This window comes from Scomber scombrus, chromosome 14 (assembly GCF_963691925.1).
Source record: "Scomber scombrus chromosome 14, fScoSco1.1, whole genome shotgun sequence".
NCBI lineage: Eukaryota > Metazoa > Chordata > Actinopteri > Scombriformes > Scombridae > Scomber > Scomber scombrus.
In genome coordinates, this window is record NC_084983.1 from 17,486,204 (window position 1) to 17,512,703 (window position 26,500).

General features: G+C 37.9%; 1 protein-coding gene across 1 annotated transcript in view; it reads right to left on the bottom strand.

The window, feature by feature from the left end:
* LOC133994015 (F-BAR and double SH3 domains protein 2-like) overlaps window positions 1-26,500 on the bottom strand; it is a 46,574-nt gene that overhangs the window by 1,802 nt on the left and 18,272 nt on the right. The window contains exons 4-19 of the mRNA XM_062433182.1: window positions 23,478-23,554; window positions 22,617-22,761; window positions 21,249-21,382; window positions 20,030-20,084; window positions 19,813-19,941; window positions 19,589-19,711; window positions 16,700-16,795; window positions 10,054-10,170; window positions 7,623-7,721; window positions 6,221-6,373; window positions 5,885-6,019; window positions 5,350-5,433; window positions 5,061-5,244; window positions 4,752-4,975; window positions 349-559; window positions 179-243 (exon numbers count right to left, since the gene is read on the bottom strand). Of these exons, the coding sequence (XP_062289166.1) occupies window positions 179-243; window positions 349-559; window positions 4,752-4,975; window positions 5,061-5,244; window positions 5,350-5,433; window positions 5,885-6,019; window positions 6,221-6,373; window positions 7,623-7,721; window positions 10,054-10,170; window positions 16,700-16,795; window positions 19,589-19,711; window positions 19,813-19,941; window positions 20,030-20,084; window positions 21,249-21,382; window positions 22,617-22,761; window positions 23,478-23,554 (2,031 nt within the window). The remainder of the gene's footprint in view (window positions 1-178; window positions 244-348; window positions 560-4,751; window positions 4,976-5,060; window positions 5,245-5,349; window positions 5,434-5,884; window positions 6,020-6,220; window positions 6,374-7,622; window positions 7,722-10,053; window positions 10,171-16,699; window positions 16,796-19,588; window positions 19,712-19,812; window positions 19,942-20,029; window positions 20,085-21,248; window positions 21,383-22,616; window positions 22,762-23,477; window positions 23,555-26,500) is intronic.

A 26,500-nucleotide genomic window follows, 5' to 3' on the forward strand; every position in this document is an offset into this window, starting at 1 on the left:
GCAATAATGGGATAACTTGTGCAATACTACTTTCAAGCTGCTTTTAAATGCTTTTTTATATATATTTTTGGTTTGGGATGATTGTGCACATGTGTGTGATAGCTCAAATCAGTATCATGATATTTGTGATATATGTTACAATATAATATTTAAGTAGGTAAAATGTGTGTTTACTGACCGGTCGAATGGTGCCAGATCCACTTTCTGGGTATTTGGGAGGTTGAGGGGAGCCTTGGACCGGACCTGAAGTGAGTAGTAGACACAGATTAACATCTAATTACTTTTCCCTTCTTTAAATGATTAATTACAGCTATCATATTTAAACGGACTACTTTAATGGATTCTTACTCTGAAAGGGGCTTTTGTGGGGCGCTGGCGGCGGCCTGTGATGTCCGTTGTGATAGGAGGGTGGTCGGCCAATGGGAGAAGCAGTGGCGCTGCATGGACTCGGCTGAGGAGACGACATGGTGGGCGTCTGGAGAGGACTGCTGTGGAGCGGCCCCGGCTGGAAGGGGCTACGAGGGGATCGGTCACATTGGGCCAAACTGGAGGGAGAAGCCTTTTAAAACAGAAAAAGAAGAGATATGAATTTACACACTGAAAATATCAAAGTTTAGACATAATAATTTAGCTAACTAGATTTAAAATATCACACAAATGTCACAAAAACATTAATTTGTGCTATAAAAGCAAAAGAAACCACACATTAAACCTGCACTGCAGAACTTTTGTCTCCCCCTTCTGGCAGTGACAGTAATTACAAAAACACTGTCAACACTTTTTTTTAACATCATAGCCTACTCTGTTGCTATGGTTACGGCTGTAAAAAAAGGTTGATAAATTATTATGAGTGTCACAAAACCCCCTAAATAAATTGTTTCAACTATCTATATGATTTCTATATCATTTAATCTAGAAGAGATGCACGATTAACCTTTACATACTGTTCATATTCTGACTCATAATTAGTCTCTACATCAATTCATATTCATAAATCCCCCATTAGTCATTAATACATGTTTGATTAATCAACATGCTTTGAATTTTGTGCATTTGCATATACAAAATGTGTATCAGCTGCACAAAATTGAAAAAAAAAAGATGCATTTTATTTCCATTTTTGTACATAAGAAAAAGTCCAGCTAAAAGAAATGTGTATGGGTTTTTTAAAACACTGAAATGTAAAAATGGGTCAAATTTGACCCTGAACAGTATGTAAGGTTTAAATTCTTTAATCCCTATACAAGTTAGCAGAGCTCAGCGATCAGCAGTCTCTGGTGTGTCAGTACATCCAGCCAGCGTAGGATAGTCACCACAGAGAGATTTTGGTGGTGATGAGCATAATTAACATTGTGTGAACTTGTTTGGCGAGTGCTTGAATGTAACAGATGTTCATTTATATGTAAAAGTGAATCAGTTTCTCTGATGCTTTATAGAGTTGAAAGTTTTCCTTTGAGTCCTTAGCACTGATACAATAATTATAGTAGGTGACTTTAACATTCATGTGGATGTTGAGAATGATAGCCTTAACACTGCATTTATTGCATTATTAGATTCAATTGGCTTCTCTCAAAATGTGAATGAGCCAACTCACTGTTACAACCACACCCTCGACCTTGTTCTGACATATGGTATTGAAGTTGAACATTTAATAGTTTTCCCTCATAATCCTTCTTTATCAGACCACTACTTAATAACATTTGAATTTTTATTACTGGACTATACACCATTGGACAGACATGTTCTTACTAGATGTCTGTCTGATGGTGCTGTCACTAAATTTAAAGAAAAAATTCCATCAATGTTGAGCTCAATGCCATGTATCAATACAACAGAGATGACTTATTCTGATTTCAGTCCCCCCCAGATTGACTGTATTGTTGATAGCGCCGCAGACTTACTGAGAACAACTCTGGACTCCATCGCTCCTTTAAAAAAGAAGGTAATTAAACAACAGAAAACAGCTCCTTGGTATAATTCCCAAACTCGACAATTAAAACAAATTTTACGAAAACTAGAAAGAATATGGCGCTCCACTAAATCAGAAGAATCTCACCTAACCTGGCAAGACAGTCTTAAAACATATAAGAAGGCCCTCCGTAACACCAGAGCTGCCTACTATTCATCACTAATAGAGGAGAATAAAAATAGTCCAAGGTTTCTTTTCAGTACTTTGGCTAAACTGACAAACAGTCATAACACTACTGATCCATGTATTCCTTTAACTCTCAGTAGTGATGACTTCATGAGTTTCTTTAATGATAAAATCTTAACTATTAGGGACACAATTAATCACCTCCTGCCCTCAATACACACTGATTCATCCTCTAACATAGGAAACTCAGAAACTGCTGTTAAACCTGATATTTATCTAGACTGTTTCTCTCCAGTCGACCTTATAGAACTAACCTCAATGATCACTTCCTCCAAACCATCAACCTGTCTCTTAGACCCGATTCCAACTAGGCTGCTTAAGGAAGTCTTTCCCTCTGTTAGCACTTCCTTATTAGATATGATCAATCTGTCTTTAGTGACAGGATATGTACCACAGTCTTTTAAAGTAGCTGTCATTAAACCACTTCTTAAGAAGCCAACTCTTGATTCAGAGGTTTTAGCCAACTATAGGCCCATATCTAACCTCCCCTTTCTCTCTAAGATCCTCGAGAAAGCAGTTGCTAATCAGCTGTGTAACTTTCTAAATAATAACAGCTTATTTGAGGATTTTCAGTCTGGATTTAGAGCTCATCATAGTACAGAAACTGCACTGGTAAAAGTTACAAATGACCTCTTAACTTCATCAGATAATGGACTTCTCTCTGTCCTCGTCCTGTTAGATCTTAGTGCTGCCTTCGACACTATTGATCATCAAATCCTGTTAAAGAGACTTGAACATTTAATTGGTATTAAAGGAACAGCATTAAATTGGTTTAAATCCTATCTGTCAGATAGATTTCAGTTTGTAAATGTTAATGATAAATCCTCCATGCAAACAAAAGTTAAACACGGTGTTCCTCAGGGTTCAGTGCTTGGACCAATACTATTCTCCTTATATATGCTTCCTTTAGGAAACATTATTCGGAAACACTCAATAAATTGTCATTGTTATGCAGATGACACTCAATTATATCTATCAATAAAGCCTAATGAAATCAACCAGTTAACTAAACTACAAACGTGCATCAAGGACATAAAGGCCTGGATGACCTGTAACTTCCTGCTGTTAAACTCAGAAAAAACTAAAGTTATTGTGCTTGGCCCTAAACACCTCAGAAATACATTATCCAATGATATAACTCTTCTGGATGGCATTACTTTGGCCTCCAGTACTACTGTAAGGAACCTAGGAGTTATATTTGACCAGGATCTGTCCTTTAATTCCCACATAAAAGAAATTTCAAGGTCTGCCTATTTTCATCTGCGTAACATTTCAAAAATCAGACATATTCTGTCTCAAAATGATGCTGAAAAACTAATCCATGCATTTGTTACTTCAAGGCTGGATTATTGTAATTCATTATTATCAGGCTGTCCTAATAAATCTCTAAAGACTCTCCAACTGGTCCAGAATGCAGCTGCACGCGTTCTGACAAAAACTAGAAAGAGAGATCACATTACTCCTATTTTAGCTTCACTGCACTGGCTTCCCGCAAAATCAAGAATAGAATTTAAAATCCTTCTCCTCACTTTTAAAGCTCTTAATGGTCAGGCTCCATCATACCTTAAAGAGCTTATAGTACCTTATGTACCTACCAGAACACTGCGCTCCCAGAACGCAGGCCTACTTGTGGTACCTAGTATCTCTAAAAGTAGAATGGGAGGCAGAGCCTTCAGTTATCAGGCTCCTCTCCTATGGAACCATCTCCCAGATTCGGTCCGGAGGGCAGACACCCTCTCTACTTTTAAGAGTAGGCTTAAAATTTTCCTTTTTGATAGAGCTTATAGTTAGCCAGCTCCTAGTTTATGCTGCTATAGGCTTAGACTGCCGGGGGACTCCTACCTCCATGATGCACTGAGCTCCTCTCTCCTCCTCTCTCTCTCTCTATCCATCCATCTATATCCATTAACATTCATGTACTATTAATGCATTCAATAACCTACACTTCTTCCCCGGAGTTGTCTGTGCTTTCTCGTCTCACAGGTAATCTGGGCCTGTAGACGTCCGGATTACAGATTCCAGTCCCGGACCTTCTAGCTTCAATGTTTATTTTCTATGTGCTTCTCTCTCTCTCCTATTCTTGCTCTCTCTCCCCTCTACCCCAACCGGTCGAGGCAGATGGCCGCCCACTTTGAGCCTGGTTCTGCCTGAGGTTTCTTCCTGTTAAAAGGGAGTTTTTTCTTGCCATTGTCGCTAAGTGCTTGCTCATGTGGGAATGTTGGGTCTCTTTAAAACCTGAAGAGTTCGGTTTAGAACCTGCTCTATGTGTAAAGTGCCTTGAGATAACTTTGTTGTGATTTGGCGCTATCCAAATAAAGATTGATTGATATTAAAATGATCAACCTAACTTTTCCCCTAAAAATGTCTCACCATAAATTAAGTTTGATTTTAAAACTGCTGATAATTAACCATAAAATAGCATTCATTGTAATTCTTCATGGTATTTTTTCACTTTTTTTATTACATTACATGGTAAAATATCTTAAGAATCCTGGTTGATGATGTTGGATGTGGAGTAAATGTCTCAACACAGTCAACAATGAACTAAAGTGAACCTTGACTGATGATTCAAAGAGTACTATACTGTGATCCTCACCTGTGCACTTCCATCTTTTTGTCCATCTCCGTTCTCGCTGGCCCCGGTGAGATCCTCCACCAGCACAGCAGGGAAAACTCCAACGACGCCGTTAAACTCGCCCTCCCAGAAACCATCGTCCTCGTGGGTCTCTCTGCTCAAGATGCGGATAATGGCCCCTTCCGGAAAGGACAGCTCGTCGCCCGTCTGTCCTGCGTAGTCGTACAGGGCCTTTGCAAAGGACACTGCAACAGGAAAATAAAAGAGAAGGATGAGATTTGACAGGCACAATCGGGTATCTGTGCTCACAATCCTAAAAATATCCCTCACCACTGGAGTCTCCGTTGACAGAGCCGGTTGGTAGTTCAGTTTCAGGTTCAGTGGAGTTGCTGGAGGAATGGGATCGGGCATCCAGCGCAGCGAGAGACTGCAGCATACTCAGCAGGCTGTTGGAGGAAGGCAGCTGCAAATATTTCTCTGGGACGTAGCCGACCTGTCCGCTGCGGTTTCTGGCCTAAAAGTGCAAGAAAAATCAACACTGATGATAACAGCAAACATATTTCAGCTCAGAGGAGTCAAATGAAGATGCAGAAAACTGTAGCAATGAATGGAGACGTACTTTGACCCAGTCCTCCATGTCTCCATCATCAATGACCTCCAGGATTTCCTGCTCCTCTATGGTCAGTTCATCTGGTTGAGAGGCCTGAAAACACAGAAACAGATGAGACAGTTTGTTTGAATGTGTCTTGTGATGCAGTCTGTGTCCAAATGTGTTGGAAATGTTCATGAAAAGAGACTGAAAATCTGAAGTTTTCTTGGTTTACAGGTGTTGAAATGAAAAGAGGTAGGAAATAATCAAATCTAAAGTTAAGATGTACGCAAAAATATCAAATTATATGCAAGAATTTTGTTATTTTATTATTATGACCATTCTATAAGTTGTATTCGATTTTATTAAGTCTTTCTTTTGTTTAAAGCTAGTTTTAGTCTAGCTTATATTAAACTTAACTATTATTTTAACCTAGTTTGTACTCTTTTAATAAATTTTATCTCTTATTCTCTCTAATGATAATGAATGAATGAATAATAATCTATCATGATTAATAATATATTAAGATATGTACAGAGAGCAACAGTCAGAGTGCTGCTGGTACCTTGTAGGAGTAGAGTACTTTGCAGGTGAGAGGATAGTTTTTTAAGGTGCTGGAGGGGCTGGAGCTGCTGTCGTCCAAAACTTCACCACTGTCTTCCATCTCCTCCTCATCCTCTCGATCCAAGTCTGCCGTTCCCTGCAGAAACAGGAAAATAACTTTGTGTGTCACAGTTGGAGGTGGAAATCGCACAAAAATATCCAACTCAAGCAGAACTTTACATTATTATGACCATTCTGGTGTTTAACATTTTATGAATGCTGCTTACATTGCAGGAAAGAACAATACAGTCAAAGAACACTTGCATGCATTTATTGATTTATGTTTTGTGGATCTTACGGAGAGTGAAGGATCATGGGTATTGAGGTTGTTCCAGCGCTCGTTCTCCAGCTCCTCCATCACCTGGTTCATGGCGCTCTTCAGCCACGTTTCAACAGCGACGCCAGCCTGCCTCAGCAAGTCCAGACGAGCCTCCGCTTTCACTTTGACTGTCTGCAAGTGTATAAAATAAGATTTATTTTTTTAAACAAGTATAAAGACGCGCTGAAAGCTTTTGCATGACCTGATGCAAAACGTTTGTTAACCATGGTAACTTTCAGAGATGTCTCAGATCCTGACAAACATATTACCTTTTGTTACCAGCTTGTATAAATATATGCTTTTTTATACAGATCGCTTCTTCTCTGAAATGCACCACAGTCCGTTTGTGTTAGTTTGCATCCGTTGTTTAGTTTGCATCAGAGTCTGGATGACAGCTAAACAAAAAACAACTACACACAAACACAAGTTTGTTTGAATCAAACTAAACAGGCTGAGTGTGAAAGGATCCTTTAAAAAAACTTCAATTCTAACAAACATAAACATAAACAGAAGTTTAGTTTTATTATTGCAAGAATGAAAAAGACTCTGAAACAGACGTCAGCCCATAATGAGATGCTGACTCTCAAATGAAACTTAGGATTTTTTTTTCTTTTTTTGATGACCCAAAGAGGGACTCTGGCTCTAAAAATACTGTAACATTGAAAAATATCTACTTGATTTTATTTTGACGGCTGAAGCTTCATATTAGCTTCAGATAAATACATTACAAACAAAAGACATTTTAAATACATCTTTACACAAAAGACATTTTATATTGCATTAACTAGTATAAAACTAAAAGCTGGAGTCCTGCACACAGTTTGCAGACAGGTTGTCACTTCTTTACCACGATTAGAGGAGGTAACATATACTATTTTTACTGATATCACATATTTACTGATGTTTGCCGTTGTTAATTTTTGTTGATATTATGTCTGTTTTCCTGTTTAGCTGCAGTGAAATGATAGTAATGAAAAGAGCAACTCTGGCACTAGAAAGACTGTGATTTAAGTTTTTGGATTGATTTGACTAATTCACGTGACTAAAGTGGACGTATTAGCTTGATAAAAAACAACTCCCACAGAAGGAGGACTGTGCAGAAATTATTTTGTCCCCCCCATCACTTACATTGTAAGTACATTATGAAAGGATATCTTCTAATGGTCAGTATAAACTTGCTTGGGCACATGATTGTTGTTTCAAAAAAACACTTGGAGAAACTGTGAACCTCTCCTTTAAAACACCTAAACGGTGTCATTTCAGATTTTTAACCAGTAGGTGGAGTGCTGGAGCCACTTTAAAGTAAGAGAGAACTGACTGAAAGAAAAAAAAAAAGACACATCCACTTCTTATTACACACACACACACACACACACGTTACCTCTGCCCTCCGGAGACTCTGCCTGGCCACTTCCATCTTGGTCTCCAGGTCCGTGTTGTTCTGCTCCGAGGTCTCCTGAGTCCCGTATTCCTCCAGGGCCTAAAAAACCCCAAATTACACAACATGAAAAACAACAACAACAAAAAAACACTTTGTCCATAAACTAACAACAACAGCTATCATCAAATCCAAATATTTATTTTTTTTAAAAACAACAACCAATACACACACACACACACACACACACACACACACACACACACACACACACACACACACACACACACACACACACACACACACACACACACACACACACACACACACACACACACACACACACACACACACACACACACACACACACACACACACACACACAGGATGGAAACAGTTGAACAACGAAAAAAGACATTAATTCAAGACATTTGAGTGACGTCGCAGAGAGCTTGAGTCATTTCCTGGTTTCTGGAAACACACTGTTTGATCCTAGCGTACTGGAAATAACATCACTGCTGGGGTTGGCAGTGATTTGTCTTCAGTACTTCAGGTTCTCACATATAAATCAGAAGCAGGGGGGGTTTCTCATGTGAGCTGATGATGCTGCTGCTGCTGCTGATCAACTCTTGTCCTGTACTGTATTGCTTCATCATGCTTTCCTTCACATGTGTACTTTGAAATATTTTAATGATTTCCAGGTTTTAATATTATTTAAAAGTGTAGCAGATGTGCACATCCAGTAAATTTAAAACAGGTGCTGGACCACAGAAACAATGTACAGAAAGAAAGGAGATTATTAATGGTGGATGTCTCAATAAACGGCATCTAAGTGTGTGTTACAGTGTGTTTTTCTTTGTTATAGGTTTATCATTATCAGATTCAATCAGTGTCCAATTTAGGAAACATTAACTGTGATGGTTGAAACATGACTGTCTGTTTTTCTTATTCTGTTCCTGATGTGTTTTGTTTTATGGCGTGTTTAATAAATGATAAGCCGATTTATGGCCTCTCAACAACCTTGTAAAGTCAAGCAGGTTATTTGAAACTTTTTACTGCTTTTTTAACACCGTGCAGACTTTTAAACACCTGCAGTTTATGATGAGGGAACAAAAACGTCACATTTTTGGGCCACGTCCACACTTAGACAGTTTTGAGAATAATTTACATGTTAAACGAATTAGACTAGTTTAGGTTATAAATACTGCCAGTTAACCGAGGCTGCACTGCTGAATGAGACCCGTCCATCAAAATACTATTTTACACCTACGCAGGGGTCTGATAGGATAATATGGATAACACTTGTACTTTGTAATTTGGCTAGGCTGATCAATACAATCATTGATCATAAAGAGGTGGAGGTGACAGAAAAGAGCTGCTACATGGATACCTGACCATCGCTGTTAAAAGGTTTTCACACATTTTCAAAAAGCTTGAGATCTCCTGACGTTGAACGAAGCTTGAGAACCTGGTTCTCATCACGTATTATTTTATAATTTGGTCTTCTCTGGTAGAGAGACATGAGTTGCATTGGTGTCTGTTCCTATAAAGCCGTAAGTGGAGACTAATTACAACAGAGTTTGGACTGAACTTTGGAGTTTGGCAGATCTGCTTTTGGCTTTTGTGCCCCCGACTCAAGTAAATACCCTGCAGGATCCACAAAAACTAGATACTCTTAGAATCCATGGGTCAGTTTAGGACCCTGGTGACCAAACAGGTTACCACAAAATGATGTCATTGTTTTAAAATGATTATTATTATTTTTCTAAATTGTTCTTAAATTGTTTAATTAAATTGTAATTATTACAATACTATGATTTTTTAAGATTGTGATCATTTGATGACACTATAAATGAGTTTAATTTCTCAGTATACTCTCGAGTTTAAACAAAGCTTGAGTGAATGCCAATTATAATTGTTTAATGTGCAAAATGTCAAAAAAAATCTTGAAAAAAAGCCCATAAAACTTTCTCAAAGAGCCAAAAATCGTCTTCAAAATGCTTTTTTTCTCTGACTAACAGTCAAACACAAGAAGATATTCAGCTCACTATCGTGTAAAAACAGAGAAAAGCAGCAAATCACAGTGGAAGTGGGGATAACTTGTGAATATCTGACATCTTAGCTTGAGAAATTACTGATTTGGAAGTAATTTATACTCTTGGCGCCTGATTATTTTGACTATAGATCGTTTCAGCTGAAGTATAATCAGCTCTGAAAACTGTCTCTGGAGTTAAACGCATTCCCCTGATGGGCCTACGGTCCTATTTTACTCCTATAGAATGTGGTTAGAAGTGAGGATTTCGTGACTATAGTGGTCTACATTACATGATCACTGTGTGTGTGTGTGTGTGTGTGTGTGTGATATGGTGTCAATATCTTCCTCCTACAAGCCGCAGGCAACATTATCTCTCCCTCAGTTCGCTCTGGTTCTCACCCTCTGAGTGTGGATGACGCTTTTGTACTCTCGGGCTACGCGGCTCGCCCATTTCCTCGCCTCCTTATCCAGGCTGTGCTCTTCGGCCGTCCCACTCTCTTTCTGCAGCTGCATCACCTAAAAAAAACACACACAAAAGAGAGGCACAGTCAGTGTAAAAGAAAGAAACAGAGAGAGACAAACAGAGCAAGATCAAATATTTAAACAGGATAAGAGAGATGCTGTTTATCAGACTGCTACTACATGAGAGTTTACATTAACCTTTCTTTGACATTTTAAAACAATGAAAACATTTTATGACTTTTCCTAAAGTGGCCCAGAATGAACAAAAATTAAATATTTCTAAAATTATGTATTTTTTGTGCAGCTGGGTCAGCGCTGATTGCTGGTTTTCATGGTTATAATGAAACCTACCCTTCACATTTTTGTTTCATCCTTCACTTTCATTTAATTACTTAATAGAAATACTTATGGCTTTCAACATGAGGTCATAATGAAGTGTGATTGTGAATGGTAAGATATCTATGGATGGGAAATACTTCGACTAATTATAAAGGGAATACAGTGAAGGGTCAGAATGTGAACAGTATGTAAGGGTTAAAGTTTAATCATGATTAATTTCATGTAAGACATCTTCTCATATCTGTTTTTGAAGGCAAGATATGAGAAACACATTTCAGAGCTATAAAATATACTAATAAAAAATAAAGAATAAATACTTTGTCAATGAGGTTTCTCTAGACAAAGAGGTTACTTTTGTCTCAATAATACATCTCAGATAGAAACACAACTAATCCTCTGTGAGAAGGGTGTCTTCAAAAACATAAAATCTTGCTTACTTCTCCTTTAGTTACGCTATGACCCACTGAACAACTTTAATAAGGCTATTGTGGGTTTCCCAAATTTGAGTTAGAGAACCACCACTGTAGGGTGATGATGTTTACCATTTCTGTTATTTCAATGTGGAAACTTCCTTTTTACACATTACACACCACCCCAGTTAAAATAAAGTGACACAGAGCATTTGTCTGTTCATTCAAGTAAATTCTGCCTGCATCATTTAGTAGGTAAGCACTGCACATCATCATCCTAACAAAAAACACATTAGAAATACATTCATCTTACATTTAAGAACCCAAAGTCCCATAATGAAAAGAAAACTGGCTCTCAGTTATGTAAGAAAGAGGAAGAAAAAAAACTGTTTACTCTGAGAAACATGAAGAGAAAACAGCTTCACAGCTTCTCAGTCCATTAAAGCACGTTGGTGGGTCAAAAGAAACCTCACATCTCCAACATTTCAGGATTTAAGGGTGAAACAGGCTTAACCTATGATGAGTACCTTAAATGTTTGGTGAATTAAACATGGTTTAAATGCATTTTTAAAAAGCTTTTATAGATGACTTTTCTTGGTAAAAAGAGACGTATCATGCACATTTTGAGGTCTGTATTTTTATTCTGGGGCTTCACTCAAATATCTTTGCATAATTCACAGTTTAAAAAGACCCCTTATTAATCTTATACTGGCTCTTTATGCAGCCACTCAGTTCGGCCTCTGTCTGAAACAGGCTGTTTTAGTTCCCGTCTCTTTAAGGCCCCCACCCTCGCCCCTCCTGATGAGCCCACTCTGCTCTGATTGGCCTCTTTGGAGACCATGTTAACCTCTGGCTCATAGTCCTGCTCAAAAATGACCCAAAATTGATATAGTATATCTCTGCAACTACAAGGTCTATATGAATAATCTTGGTAATCATAAAGGTAACACGTGAGATATCTGTAGAGGTGAAAGCATCAGCATATATGTTACTAGGTCAGAGTAAATTAAGATTGAACACATTATAAATGAAAGATTTCATTTCTGCCTGACAAAAATGTACATTTTTATAGTGAATAACACCTTCTGAATTATGCTGCTGTAGCCAAAAACCTCTAGAAAAACTATAGCATTTGAACATTATCTGATTTTTTCCTGTTTTTTTTCCTGAACTTCCCCAATGTTGTGCCTGAACATGTTACATTTTTATTATAAAGCCTATCATACACCTTTTCTGGCATGCATTGGTTCAAATTGTTCTTTGTTTTTGTTCCTTTTCTTTATGTTGTCCTCTGTCTACACTTGTTCTGTCTTATTATGAGCTTGTCAATCAACTGTGAAGCACTTTAAAACTACATTAACCTGCATGAAAGGCACTACATAAGTTAAGTTTGATTGATTTATTGATTGAATCTGATCTGAAATGCACAAACTGATAATATAAAACAAACCTTAGAGAAAACAAAGCAATGAAAACTGAGGAACAGATGGACGTTTGCAGACATGTGCAAACAATCTGACATAATCAGGACAAGGATGATATTAAATAATAGCTTTAAAAAAGGGAGAGGTTACGGCATGGATAGGCGACAATTCAATGTTGTTTGTTGACTTTAGGCGATGTGTGTTGCCATCTTGGCTGTACTGTTGGCCGAGTAAAAACTTTAACAGACCGATGCCTTAGTGTGGAGTTTTTTCTGCACTCTACCCTGTATACTTATTGTTTTATATGTGCTCATATTTGTTGAACTTTGCAGAGTCAAAGATAGATTTTCCCCGTGGGGACAATAATGTATATATCTATCTCTCTATCTATTTTTGACTTGCAGGGAACATGTTTTATATTTAGCACTGGTCAGAACACACCTTCCCACTCACTTGAAAAAGAACATATGTCCAAATTTTTGACTGTGACTGTGTGTTCACCTCAAGTTTTGGACATTTGACAACGTTTAACACGTCATAACAGTCTAAAAATAGCAGAAAATAACAAAAAAAGCTTATATTATGTTCCCTTTTATAGATTATAACAAATACCTATAATGTGAGTTAAGAGGTTTCCACATGACATCAGTAGCGTGTGTGTGTGTGTGTGTGTGTGTGTGTGTGTGTGTGTGTGTGTGTGTGTGTGTGTGTGTAGATGCTGGGGTGGGGAAGGTCAGTGCACTCAGATGAGGCCCACTCACAATGCCTCCTTTTCACAGATGGGCCCGTTCACAGGGCCCGGCCTACCTCCTGCCCCTCCCTCCCTCCCAGTTCAGCTCTATTCCTTACCGGATCCCTCTGTCTGGTGCAAGTGGCATGGAGGAGAGGGCGGAGGGTGGAGGGTAGAGGGAGGGGAAGGCTCTCCACCATTAATGTTTTCTTTAGGAACAGGCTGCTGCTTGTTTGACGTCCAATAAAAACAACGCAAGCGTTTGCAGTTTGAACAAATTGTCCAGTGTTGTCCGGCGGAGCGGAGGGCCAACGCAAAGGAGGAGAGGACCGGCAGAGTCGGCTAACTGACTAGTTAAAGATAGGAAAGAAGAGTGTGTGTGTGTGTGTGTGTGTGTGTGTGTGTGTGTGTGTGTGTGTGTGTGTGTGTGTGTGTGTGTGTGTGTGTGTGTGTGTGTGTGTGTGTGTGTGTGTGTGTGTCTGTGTGTGTGTGTGTGACATGGACTTCAATGCACTACATCCACGTACAGTAGCCATCAGTAAACCACTGACAGATCTGCAGACAAGCGGTGACCAGAAGGCTCGTAATTAAATATTTTTGGACTCAAGTTGACATTTATTTACGTTGCATAAGTTAGTAAACAGGAATAAAACTAAATATTTAGTCCTGCTTACGGTTAGAGGTGGTAACATACCATATTTATTAGGGATGCACCGAAATGAAAATTCTTGGCCGAAACCGAAAACCGAAAATGAGGAAACCAACACTTGGTGGAGGGTTGCGATCGGTATCGGTCTAATAAGCAGCAACACAGTGCTATAAGCACGCTTTACTCTCACACGCGCTGCATTTATAGTCACACAAACACACACACCTTCTACTGTGCTGTGCGCTTCTCCGTCTCTAAGCGGGTTCTCCGCATCCATCGCGGCCCGGATCATTTCTCGTGCGTGCTGCTTTAATCCCACATCCAGGTAATGATCTTTATAACGTGGATCAAGTACAGTCGCGATGAAGTGCAGAGGATCCAAATAGATCTCAGTGAAACGTGTGCTCACAGACTCTAAGAGTGTAATTCACTTTAGTGCTGCAATTAAAGGAATCACGTCTGCCACAGATGCATCAGAGGAGCTGATCTCTTTGGTTAGCTGTTTCGGCCGTGTTGTTTCGGTGATAAAAGTATTTCGGCCGAAAACCGAAAATGCGCTTTTGGGCCATTTTCGGTGGCCGAATTTTCGGTGCATCCCTAATATTTATGAATATCATACATTTACTCATAATGTATATTTATTTGTTTGCCGTTTTCTAAAATTGGAGTATAAATCTTATAGCTTGTCTTCTCATAATGCTTGTTTTATGTTGTTTATGTGTATTTTATTTCATTTGATTGTTTTTATTGTATTGCTGTTATTTTTACTCATGTTTTATGTCTTCTAATTCATTTTATTTGTATGTATTTTATGCCTCTTGTGAACTGTTATATCATTTTATTTCTTCTTCTGTACAGCACTTTGGTTCACTGTGGTAGTTTTAAAGTGCTTTACAAATAAAGATGGATTGGATTGAATGTAAAGCACTTTATAAATTGTGTTTTGACACGTGCTATTTAAATAAATCTTGACTTACTTAAATTAAGCTAAATATTTACCACATTTAAGAGCGGAAACACAAAGTACAAATTCCAGTCCAGGAGACACTAAAGGCTTCGTGTGCAGGTGTGCAGAACAGATTGCTTTAAACACGTTGTTCATCATGACTCAGGTGGGATTTGTAGTCGTGCGTAAGCTGTAATAAGATGACCATTTCATACATAAAACATCACTTTTATAGCCTGTGAAGTGTTGCTGCAATAACTGACAAAAACCAGATTTGAGAGACTGAACTTATCCTTTAAGAAGATGTTTTACGTACTGGCAAGAGATGATGAAATACAGGAAAGACCAGTTTACGCAATAGATACATTTATCTGAAGGCTTATCAGCAGCCTGAAACAATCCATCGCAGTTTATTATCCTTTCATAAGCCTGGAAAGTTTTTACAACAGCATCATTCCCCACTCTGTTACAGGCACAAGGTAAACAGCCAAATTACTTTCTATTCATGACGGTGTGAACTAGCATCTGTTTAGTACCACACTGCAGGATGTTGATGGATGATGGCGTATTGTGTCGTGGCCTTTTTGTGTACTTTTTCTTAATTAAAATGGAGCTCTCTGCGTCTGTGGTTCATGAGTCTGAATGAGAGTACTGTACATTACACCTGTCACGATAACTACTTTTTGTTGGACAATACATTGGCTCAGAAATAATCGCGATAAACGATATTATTGTCATTTGAAGATCATTTCATTCCTCTGATATAATGATAATATAATATCATAATAACGCAAAGGGTGGCAGGGTGGGGGTGGGATTGGAGAAATGGCGCTACACTTCTGTAAAAACACAGACTTGATGATGTTAATATTTACATTATTGTACGATAAGTCATTAACGTAATTATTGTGACAGGCATACTGTACGTCTTTATTTTTATTGCTTATTTGAGCAGAGACAATGCACAATAGATATACTGCACCAGAAATAACCATGAGCTAATTTGCATCTGTTGTTCCAGGGCTGGGACACACAGTTCTGAGCATATAATAAAAAAATATATATAACGCATGCCTTAAAACAGGATAAAAATACACAAAATGCATTATAATTCAAATTGACAGTACATCAAATTACATTACCTATTTAAATTTTTAGGTGTAGGCTTCTAGGAGTGTCCTTCTTTCAGACAAACCATCAGCCACCCACAATAATTTAATGTGACAGTTTTGCATGAAGTCATCATTTAGACTCATGTGAACCTGCTTGTTAAATGGTTAAGCACAAAAATACACAGAAGAATCACCCTGTTTCCATTTCTTATGCGCCGTTTCTAATTTACAGTATAGAATTTTATTCAACTGGTTAAAGTCCTTGTGATCTTTTCTGTTCTTTAAAAAGTTGCATAAAATGTGAATTTTCCTAGCGTATCTTTTCAATGCGTTAAAGTTAGAATGGACTAAAATAAATTGCTGATATTGTCTGTAACCCAAGCGGTTGTATTTATTATTTACTCCAGGCCGCCATCTGTTTCCCATATCATTGTTTACAGAGTCATGATGTCAGGAGGTTATTTTTAGCCACACGAGAGCAAGAATTTGGCAACTGGTTTATAAAATGTGCGAGGGTGTTTCGAGGGTGAAAATATTAGTCGTAGAACAGTTGATTAGAAATAGTTTTCGATGAATGTTTTGATACTCTAAGTGTTGTGAATCCAATTTAACATCTTCCTTAAAATGTACAGAGTAATTATGCAGTCAGAGGTGGCAGACGTCGGATTTCTGTGGATGCAGATGTTAATTTACAGTCTATTTTTAAAGCGAGTGTGTTGTTTTGGTGCTTTGTTTGTTGGTGTCTCATACAACATAAAGAATGTAAAACACTGAGCAACTTTGAGCAGACTGGCTGTGATCATTGCCAAATGAATCTACTTCAAAGTTCAAATAAAATCTGGGGACCAAATGAAAGAGAAGAAAAAAAAAAACCCTGATAAGTTGCTCTTAAACAGATGCACTGCTGCTGTGTTGTTCAGTTTACATTAGAATTTTAATCAAACACAGCAATAAAAATGTATTAATGATTTACCGTATCAGAGTCGATGGGCTGGTACAGGAAGTCTGCGGCTTGCTGAAACATCGAGTTCTTCTGTACAAACAGCTGCTGATGAAACTCCTGCCGTACCTGCATATTATGTATTTTAAGAGAGAAGATAAATACATATTAAGGTTTTTCATCAAAATAATATGAATAACTTTATTTGTGTAGCATCTTTCATTAAAGAAATGCAGCTCAAAGTGCTTTACAACAAAATAAATGACAAATTACATACACCAAGTGCTTTTAAAAGGGTCTAAAAAGAGCATAAAGTAATGTAAAAAAAAAAAAAGAAAAAAAAAGAAAGGAAAAAAAAGAAACATTATTGTAATATAAGATGGAAAATATAAATAGTAATAATTTTAAAATAGAAAAATCAGTAGCTAAATAATAGAGTATATAAAAAATTAAAAAATCAAGTAAAATACAACATTTTAAAAGAAGTTACAGTATACATCAGTGTCAGAAAAGCTAATAAAAGGCTAAAGTGAAGAGGTGAGTTTTTAGCTTTATTTTAAAAATCAATGCTTAAACTTTTCACCTTCATACTTTCATAATTACTGTTGAGAAAAAGAAACCGGGGCAATAGTGCAGCTACTTTATCACTGTGAGATGGCACAGAAAAACATTAACATCCTTATCAAGGCTCAGAACGTATCCAGTGATTAAGTGAGATTACGGTGACTGTAATTTAACTTTATTTCGAAAAAATATTGCTAAAGAAACTTGCGATAATTCTGTTATCAGTTTTTTATTTCATGACGTTTTTCCTATTTATGTGGTCTTGAATTTATCATATCACACAGTAACAGACGTTCAGTCGCAGCCACTCGACAGTGACTCTGATATTCTTCTGTTGTGATTATCAGTAAAACTAAAAAGGACTTTCAGTTTGTCCAGATAACGAAGAAGAGATGTTTATAAGAAGTCTGTTAGGAGTGGCAAAGGAGACAAGGGTGATAATATCAATCCAATTAAAATAAAAAATATTATCTTAAACTACTTGCTCCTTTGATATTTAACATCTGAATGCTGTTATTGTTGCTCCCAAAATGTAAAAAAGACCACATAACATTTGCGCCGAAATGTGAAAAAGACCACCTAACACAGCTTAATGAAGTATTAAACATTCACTGGAACTACATGGAGTCAAACCAAGATGAGCAAGATCAATCAATGTTCAATATATTTACTGATTTGTATTTGAGTCCAAGTGAGGAGGAGGAGGAAGAGTTCACTCTCAAGGTGTAGCCTTTTGCCACAAATGAAATGCTTTTGATTACTGATTTCTATGAACTCTGCATTTGTATTTAAGATATATTTTTTCATCTGTCAGCATAAACCCGAAGGAGGTCAGTGATCAAAACTTTATTTAGCGAGTGAAAGAGCGTGCGATTTTTCTCTTTTTCCTCGAACAATAAAAGATCTGCTTTACATGCAATGCTTTCATCATTATACACAAAATACAGGTTATCCAACACAGCTACTGATCGTCTGTACCTGATGCTTCAACAACAGCAGGGATGCTCGGTTAAATGATCAGTTTCAGCACAGACAGAGCAGAGAAGTCTGTTCACTAACTGGTCTGCTGCTGTTCAGCCTGATATCTGCTGACTGCTGCTAGCGAGGCCCAGCAGGTAGGAACAAACTGAGCAAAGCAGACTCTAGAAACTGTTCAATCAAGGCAGAGATGATGTACAGTGGCACATAGTGTAATTAAAGGAGAATTGAGCAAGATTTCCTTTTCCTTCCCTGTTTCCACTGCTTCCCTTTGCTAATGATTTAATTATATTGACACAAAACGCTAATGCGATTCCAGAGAGACGAGACGACCTGAACAAACCAGACTGAAGTGAAGGAGATAGACGGCTCAGGAGTGTGCAACCGAGGAGAGCCGAGGTAACTCAAACCATTCAATTAATTAGCGGTCGGCTTCAGCTCCTTAAACATGCACAAAGATACTGGGTGATACTGATGGATGCAAACATGGATGTGAAGCAGAGGTCGCGTTGACCAAATATTTTCCGTCATTGTCAATCATTGTCAATCTGCCAATGTTGTTTTTCAAAGATTTTATTTTTGGGCCATATCTAGCCTTTATTTGTAAGCAGAGTAGTGGCATAAAGGCTGACAGGAAGCAGGGAGAGAGAGAGGGGAATGACCTGCAGCAAAGGTCTCTCGCTGAATTCTAACCAGGGACGCTGCGATTATGTGGCACGCACTTTAAACACTCGACTACCTAAGCGCTCCTAGGGTGTTGTCGTTTTGACAGATTACACTGACGGTGATCCACTGCAACTTTAAGTTATTTACACCAAAGTCTAGCTGGTGGTGAGTGCACATATTAATTATCTGTTATCTACTCGTGTCTTTAGTCTCATTTGCATGACCTGGTTGTCTAGGTGGCTTTAACCGTCACTACAAACCAATGAATGAATGTCATGGCAGCTGAGTGTCTGAGCCCAATGATTGTGACGGTGTTGACAAACGAGGTAAAAAAAAGAGGGAGTGATGGGGTGGAGGATGCAGACAACAACTGATAATGTGTCTAGAGAGGACTTGATGAATGTTCAAGCTGAGGTGGAGACTAAAATCAGTGAGGTGTCACATGACGGCTCACGCAGTCAGACGTGCAAACATGTTCAATTTTGTGATTTGTGGAGGTAACTAAATCTTACAAAGGATTCCCTTCGGAGCACTGGACAATGTACTCAACACATCTCGTTAAGTGGGTGCTGACAGCGTGTTAAAGGGTGACAAACTGGACACTTTGGAGCAAGCATGTGACCACGACGGGTCATCAAAATGACAGACAATGAGAAAGTCTAGTGCAACCACTGATGTGAAGCACTGGTGGTTCCTGCAGGTTTGGGGACTTACCTCATTTGAGCTGTTCAAGAGGTGGTTGAAGGTGTTGTGGACAGCCTGGCAAGTTTCCAGTTCAGTCTGACACAGTGAGACCAGGTAATCTTTTACCTGCTCGTAGATTCTGCCATCTAAGACCTGCAGACACAGGGCAAAAAACACACATTTTTTTAGAGTTTAGTTTACATTTCTATGTCGCACCTTCCACCTGCCCATTTGAGTGTGTACTGTCTATTCACCTTGATGCAGTCTGTAAGGTCTGTGTCATAATAGCGCTGCTGATGAGCGTTAGCGGCTGCTAGCGTGAGAAGGTAGTCATTTCTGGCATGCGTGGCTTTGGAGTTGCACTCACTCCTCTTGGCTTTCAGCTGAAATGCAAATGTCCACACTGGTGACTGCTGCACCAAAATATCCCAAATTGTGAAGCTCTTTGGTTGGATGTAAAAAACCTCATACCTTTACACTCGCCCTCTGCAGACTGGATCTGGACTGAAAGAGACTTAGCTTGGACCTGAAGGTAAGGAAAGACAAAAAAGACTTTAAGAGTGAACATATCAACAGCACATATTTGTAATATTTAGTGTAGTTGTAGTGTTGCTTATGAAAATCATATTTGTTCTATTTAAATTCACTCAGGTCAGCCAAAAATGGACAAATTCTCTCAAAAAGGTATTTTTATGGTCAACTGAGGGGGAAAAAACCTTGATGGCTAGCAGGCTAGGTGTTCAAATAAAGCTAAAGAACAACATAAATGGTTGAAAATGACAAGTTAAAGGAAAAAAACAATGAATGCATTAACACAAACTAAAGAAACTGGGTTATAGTTAGTTTTCTCCAGTCATCTGATCTCTTAAAAAGAAAATCCTGGTTTAGGGGATTAAAGAAACCTGGTTTCCCACTTAGATTTCATCCTTTTTTTGCCATGTATACGTTTTTTACACAAATGGCAAGAGTATCAAAGCAGCTGGATGAAAGGAAAATGATTAAAACAAAGGGATACATTGTTGTATTTAAACTAATTTAATCTAAAGTCTGAGTAAAACTGAAACTACCATGATGTACTCTGTAGAAGTAAATCCAGACAGCGTCCTCTTTGATTAACAGTCAAAAAAAAAATCAAGCCGTGCTCATAAATAATGTCAGGAGGTCGGTGAGAAATGTGATTATCTGACCACTTGCACGTATACACAAATGCATACGTGCATCTGTAACCATGTGAACATGTTCTCTAATTACCCCCGTAACCTAGTTTCATTGAGTGATCTGGTTTCTCTGGTGTGTGTGTGTACATGTTCTGACTGACATGAGAGCGAAAACACACAGAGGAAGTGCAGACAAAACAAAGAAAGTGTTGTTACTTAAAAAATGCATGCATATAAATATTTGTGGGTACATAAACACAGAGAGGAAGTCAGATAATTGATGCATACAGATCATAATGAGAAAAGTAGTATCTGCTGTCTTTCTAATGAACTATTTTCATTATTGATTACTGATTGACTTTTCTGTTTGTGCTGCTTTTTATTAAATCACAATGTTAGGGTTAATATTTCACACTGCACTGTAACTTTTTATTCTCCTGTTTTTCTCTGTTTTACTCTATTTTAGATTAATATATATATATATATATATATATATAACAAAAGGTAGAGGTAGAGAGTAATTTGGATCATACTTGGCGTCCAGCTCTGCCTTCTCTCTGACAGCCTGCGCCATTGTCTCAGCCTCCTGGTACTTCTTCCTGGTCTTGGTCAGATCTTTCACCGAATCCTGCAGTTCGGCTTGGACCACCGTCAGCTGTTCAATACACTAGAGGACACACACACACGCACAGAGGAAATACAACACAATTTACATCTATGTAAATAATTCTGCTATGTGTGACCTAAAAAACATGCAAATGCTCCCTTTAAGCATGTCTACAGAACATGTGGAGCTGAAGTAGCGTCACAACGACGTGTGTTATACAGGAGGTACAATGGCATCTCTGAAGAGGTGAGAGAGAACAAGAGCAGCATTGTAGGCTTGGAGCAGTGAAACGTGGACAGCGGTAACCACAGAGCAGCGCCGGTTATGTTTCAGCGCTGAGTCGAGGCCGTTTCAGACTTTATGGTCAGGGAATGAACCTCCAGACCTGCAGAGATCCACACAGCTGGTCCTTAATGATAAGAGCACGGACTGCACTGACTTCTGCCCTCAGTTAGCAGTTGTGTGTATATTGCTTTTTATCAGTTTTATACTGGTTGTTACACAAAGTCCTCCTCTAGAAATGACAATAATCAAAAGACAACGAACATGTTTTTTAAAAATTAAAACTATTGTTTTTATTGTGTATGATATTTGTTAATTTTACTTTGCTTATATGGTGTTTATTGTATTATGTGGAAGCACCTCGTAACTTCAGTTTGGAAAGGTGCTTTAAAAATGTTTGTTTTGTCCGCTACTACAACTATAATAAGTAGCGTATAAGTATCATAATTATTATCATAATGTGAGAGTATTAGGTCCCTTTCACACGTATTGTATGCATCTCATTTATATCTGATGCAATTAAAATCTAAGGTGCAGTTTATTACACTTTTGTTTACACTTACACTCACCGGCCACTTCATTAGGTAGACCTGTGCAATCTAATTCAATCCAATGCAACAGCACTTCCATACATTTTTTGGAAGTTTGTACATTACATACATACACATACAGTGAGTGTATATGTGTCTTTATTAGTCACAGCACAAATGTAGTTAAGTGTTTGAAAAGGACTAGCCCATTTCTCATTACTCCTCCATTGACTCGTATAAAATTTATAAACAAGTAGCCCAAATTTATTTACAACAGAAGTATTAACCCAGTATTAAAAAAAAGAAATACAAGCCAACTTATTAACATGCCCCCCACCTCATCCATACACCTCTTTGTTTTGTATATCTTTTTGAGCTGATTTATATTTGCACTCTGTTTTAACTAATGTCAGATAAGATTATTAATATCTGACTTCATCTAAAATGTTGGCTATATGTAGTCCTGATGGAGCTGCATTTACCTTCCTCAGCTGCTGCTCCTTCTGCATTCGGGCCGCTTTCGCCGGATCCGCAACCTGGACTTTATAGTTATCGCAGGTGCTGATTCTGGACTGGGTGACCTGGACCGTGCCATCCAAATAGGCCCTCCACACACAGTACATGTTCCTGAGTCAGACACACACGGGTCAGTGACAAATAAGGGTTGGCAACATGAGCAAAAATGTCTTAAAAATTGTCTTAAAAGCAGTATCAGGTTTGTTAAAATGTACATTTTGTATTTTTGTTGGTTTTATGTCATTTGAAATGACATTTGCACCATTTTTTACCAAAAGACTTAATGCTCCTGAAAATGTCAAATGGTGAAACCACAAAAGAATGATAAATATGTAAATATTTTATCCACCTACAGTGTATTTAAGTGGACTTATACTAATAATTACTAAATGGTTCCTGATTGACATGATTCCCCAGATTAAATTTAATATTTAGAACAATTGTATCCATTATTTTTATTTAATATAAAAAAGTTATGATGTAAGATCATGCCAAAGTAGTTGATATGGTGTTTTATTGAGAATTTAGCGTTTTTAAGCTAGTTGAATTATCTGGTACAAAGTTTTTATGGTTACACCACTTAAGACATTTTTGCCATAATCCTCTAATATATTCTCTCAAAGTGGATTAAAAGCAGAAATTTGATGATGGGTCCAAAAAATAGAATGTGTGCAAGTTATTCAGACGTTTATTTTGTAATTTTAACCCCTTTAAAATTTGACTAAACCACATAGACACAAACATTTTTTTTCTTCTTTTGCCGATTATATAGAATTTCAGTGACAAAAATGCAACCACACGGTCACACTTGAGATTAGAAGAGTTACCTGTGATCTTCTTGTTCTTCTGAGAGGTTGTCCGGCCATTCCCGCTTTAGATACTGATTCGCCAATTTCTGGAGGGCCTGCAAAAAGAGACAAAAGAGAGATGACCTTTCACCTCTTGACATCGACACACATTTCCTGTGTCTCCCATGTCTCCTCTTCACATGAGACACGCTTGGAAGACTTGTGACCCCTCCTGACCCTGTCCTATAAACCACAGAGGAGCAGCCAGAACAAAAATATATAGACGAGAGGCGCGAGGAGGAGACGCAAACACAAACTAATTAAAAATGTAGTTGAAATGATCTCAAAGTGAACCCATTCACTCACCTGCCTAGTTTAGAGTTTGGTTTACTTGCTGGGTTTTTAATGCTGACATAGACACTTTTTTCTTAAGAAGAAGAAGAAGAAAAATGTAATTTATTTAGCCCATATTCACCCCTGATGATATATTAGGTTCTTGCACCTCGGCCAACGGTGAGGTTAACCTTTGAAGAACCAAAATAGCGAGGCAGAGCAAACAGCAGGAGAAACAAACAAAAAAAGGAGTAAGGGAGGATATCTTTGCTGTCTCTTACTGTATGTAAAGGAAATGTACTTCTGCTGTAACCAGAATAAACTGATAGAGAAATAAAAAAGCTGTAATATTTTTAGCATTGTGCAGACTGTGACGCTTTTTGTGTGATATAAATATGGTGCAGAAACATTAAAGCAGCCGCAGCTGCAGCTAATTAGCTCAATTTTCTGTCGATGTTCTGTCCTCACTGGAAATCATCGCCATAATTCTTTGGTTAAAAACCACAATGAACAATACAATAAACTTACTTAACACGCTGCCAAACTCGGGGTGCAGAGTTTGACAGATGTGGGAGTGCACCACGCAGGGAGGGGCCTCATAAATATACACTGTTATGGTGCATTATGGGAATTGTTGGATCCAGTGTTTTTAGAGTTTGACCCATATTAGGGATTAAGGATTAGGATATTTCTGCCTTTGCTGCCACTTTTTCACCATTTTTAAAAAATCTGTCACTTGAATATTCCCTAACTACATTTAAGTGTAACTAAATAGTTGTAGTTTCCCTTTAAGGTATTAAACTACTACACAAGTTAGCTTATTTAAAGTTAGGCATATAAATAATAAACATTTTTTGTTCTATAAAGCTTAAAGAGGACAAGGCCTGTGTCTTCACAAAGTCTGTCCTGAGAGGCATTCAGATTTGCTCTCTCAAATCTCGTATTTCTGTACTTATACTTAATATTTTGAGTGCATAAGTGCATTCACACTGAGAAGTATGGGAAAATGCAGTGCACTATGAGTACCCCGATGGTTGCACTCAAAATGGTCAAAAAGTGGAGTGTGTAGCTATGGATACCAGTACCAATCCAAGTACCCCTAAAGTAATACCGATACCAATTGAGTACTTCATTCGATACCCATCATGTGAATAGAAGCATTAAATTGTATAAAATGCCACCACTCCTCCACTTCTAAATTATTAGATTTTTTTTACACAAATGCATTTTGAAAGTCTCCAAATTATTACGACTTTCAGACAATCGCATGTCGCTTTAAATCAAAGAAGGCAAGTCCACACAAATAATCATATTTTCTAGCTCTGGGTGCAAAGAGGATCGATTGCAGGTATCGTTTGACAGGAGACGTTTCGATACTACGTGGTATTGATTTATTTCAGTCAATACATTAAAAGGTATTGAGTACTGGGGGCGCGCTTGAGCATGCGAAGTGAGTAGACGTGTCTTCCACAGCTCCCGCAAAAATTTGCTAAATTTATACATTTTGTAATGTAATGCTACAGATGTACGCCCTCCTAATTATTATTATTTATTTATTTATTTATTTTTTTAATGATTACCACCGATCTCGTTACACTGTTTTTCAAAGGCCTATAGATATCATGGTTTCAACAGGGTGAAAGGATATCGCAGGTCATTTAATACATTGTTTGAGAGGTTCATTAATGGTTGAGAAATGTATACTCATTATTGCGGGTAGCATGCAAATGCAGGTTTGCAACAGTTTGACGTTGTTTGGGGGGGGTAGCCTTCTTAAGGCTTGTTTATGTGTTATATGTAGTAGTTATGATGTCTTATTTGTTTTGTATACAGTTTGTGCACTTACTTGGGTTTTTTATCATCTAAAAGGGGTAGACACTGCTATTTTTGAAACGAGTAGTTCTAATGGCACAGAGTAATTCATATTTTGTCCCAGGTAAAGGTGACATGAAAATTATAAGCTGGAATGTTAAGGGTCTAAATCAGGCAGTCAAAAGAAAAAGGGTCCTCTCTCATTTGCAACACCTTGGGGTTGGTATTGCCTTTCTACAGGAAACCCACCTTCCAAATCAAGACCAGTCAAAAATTCATAAAGAATGGGTAGGGCAAATCTTTCATTCACAATTTAACTGTAAAGGTAGAGGAGTAGCTATACTCATTCACAAAAAGATTCCCTTCATTGTATCAAACACTATCTTGGACCCAAATGGCAGATATGTGATGGTTGTAGGAGAGCTGTTTCAACTTCGCCTAGTATTGGTTAATATCTACGGCCCGAATTTTGATGATGACCATTTTTTTAAAAAGATGCTAAACTCCATCCCTAATCTGGATAGTCATCATTTAATTATGTCTGGGGATTACAACCTGGTGATGGATTCCACTTGGGATCGCTCTTCTCAATCTGTACCAAGACCATCTAAATCGGTGCAAACAATTAAATCGTTCATAGATATACATAAATTAATAGATCCATGGAGATTTAAGCATCCCACTAAACGGGAGTATTCGTATTACTCTAATGTACATAAGTCATTTTCCAGGATAGATTTTTTTTTGGTTGACCCCTACTTGTTGAATGTTATTACAGATTGTAAATATGACCCAATTATTATTTCTGACCATGCCCCAGTGAGTATTAAAGTAACTCTTCCAATTCAGAGGACAAAACGGACATGGCAACTTGATACACTCCTGCTGGCCGATTCAGATTTTGTAAAGTTCATTGC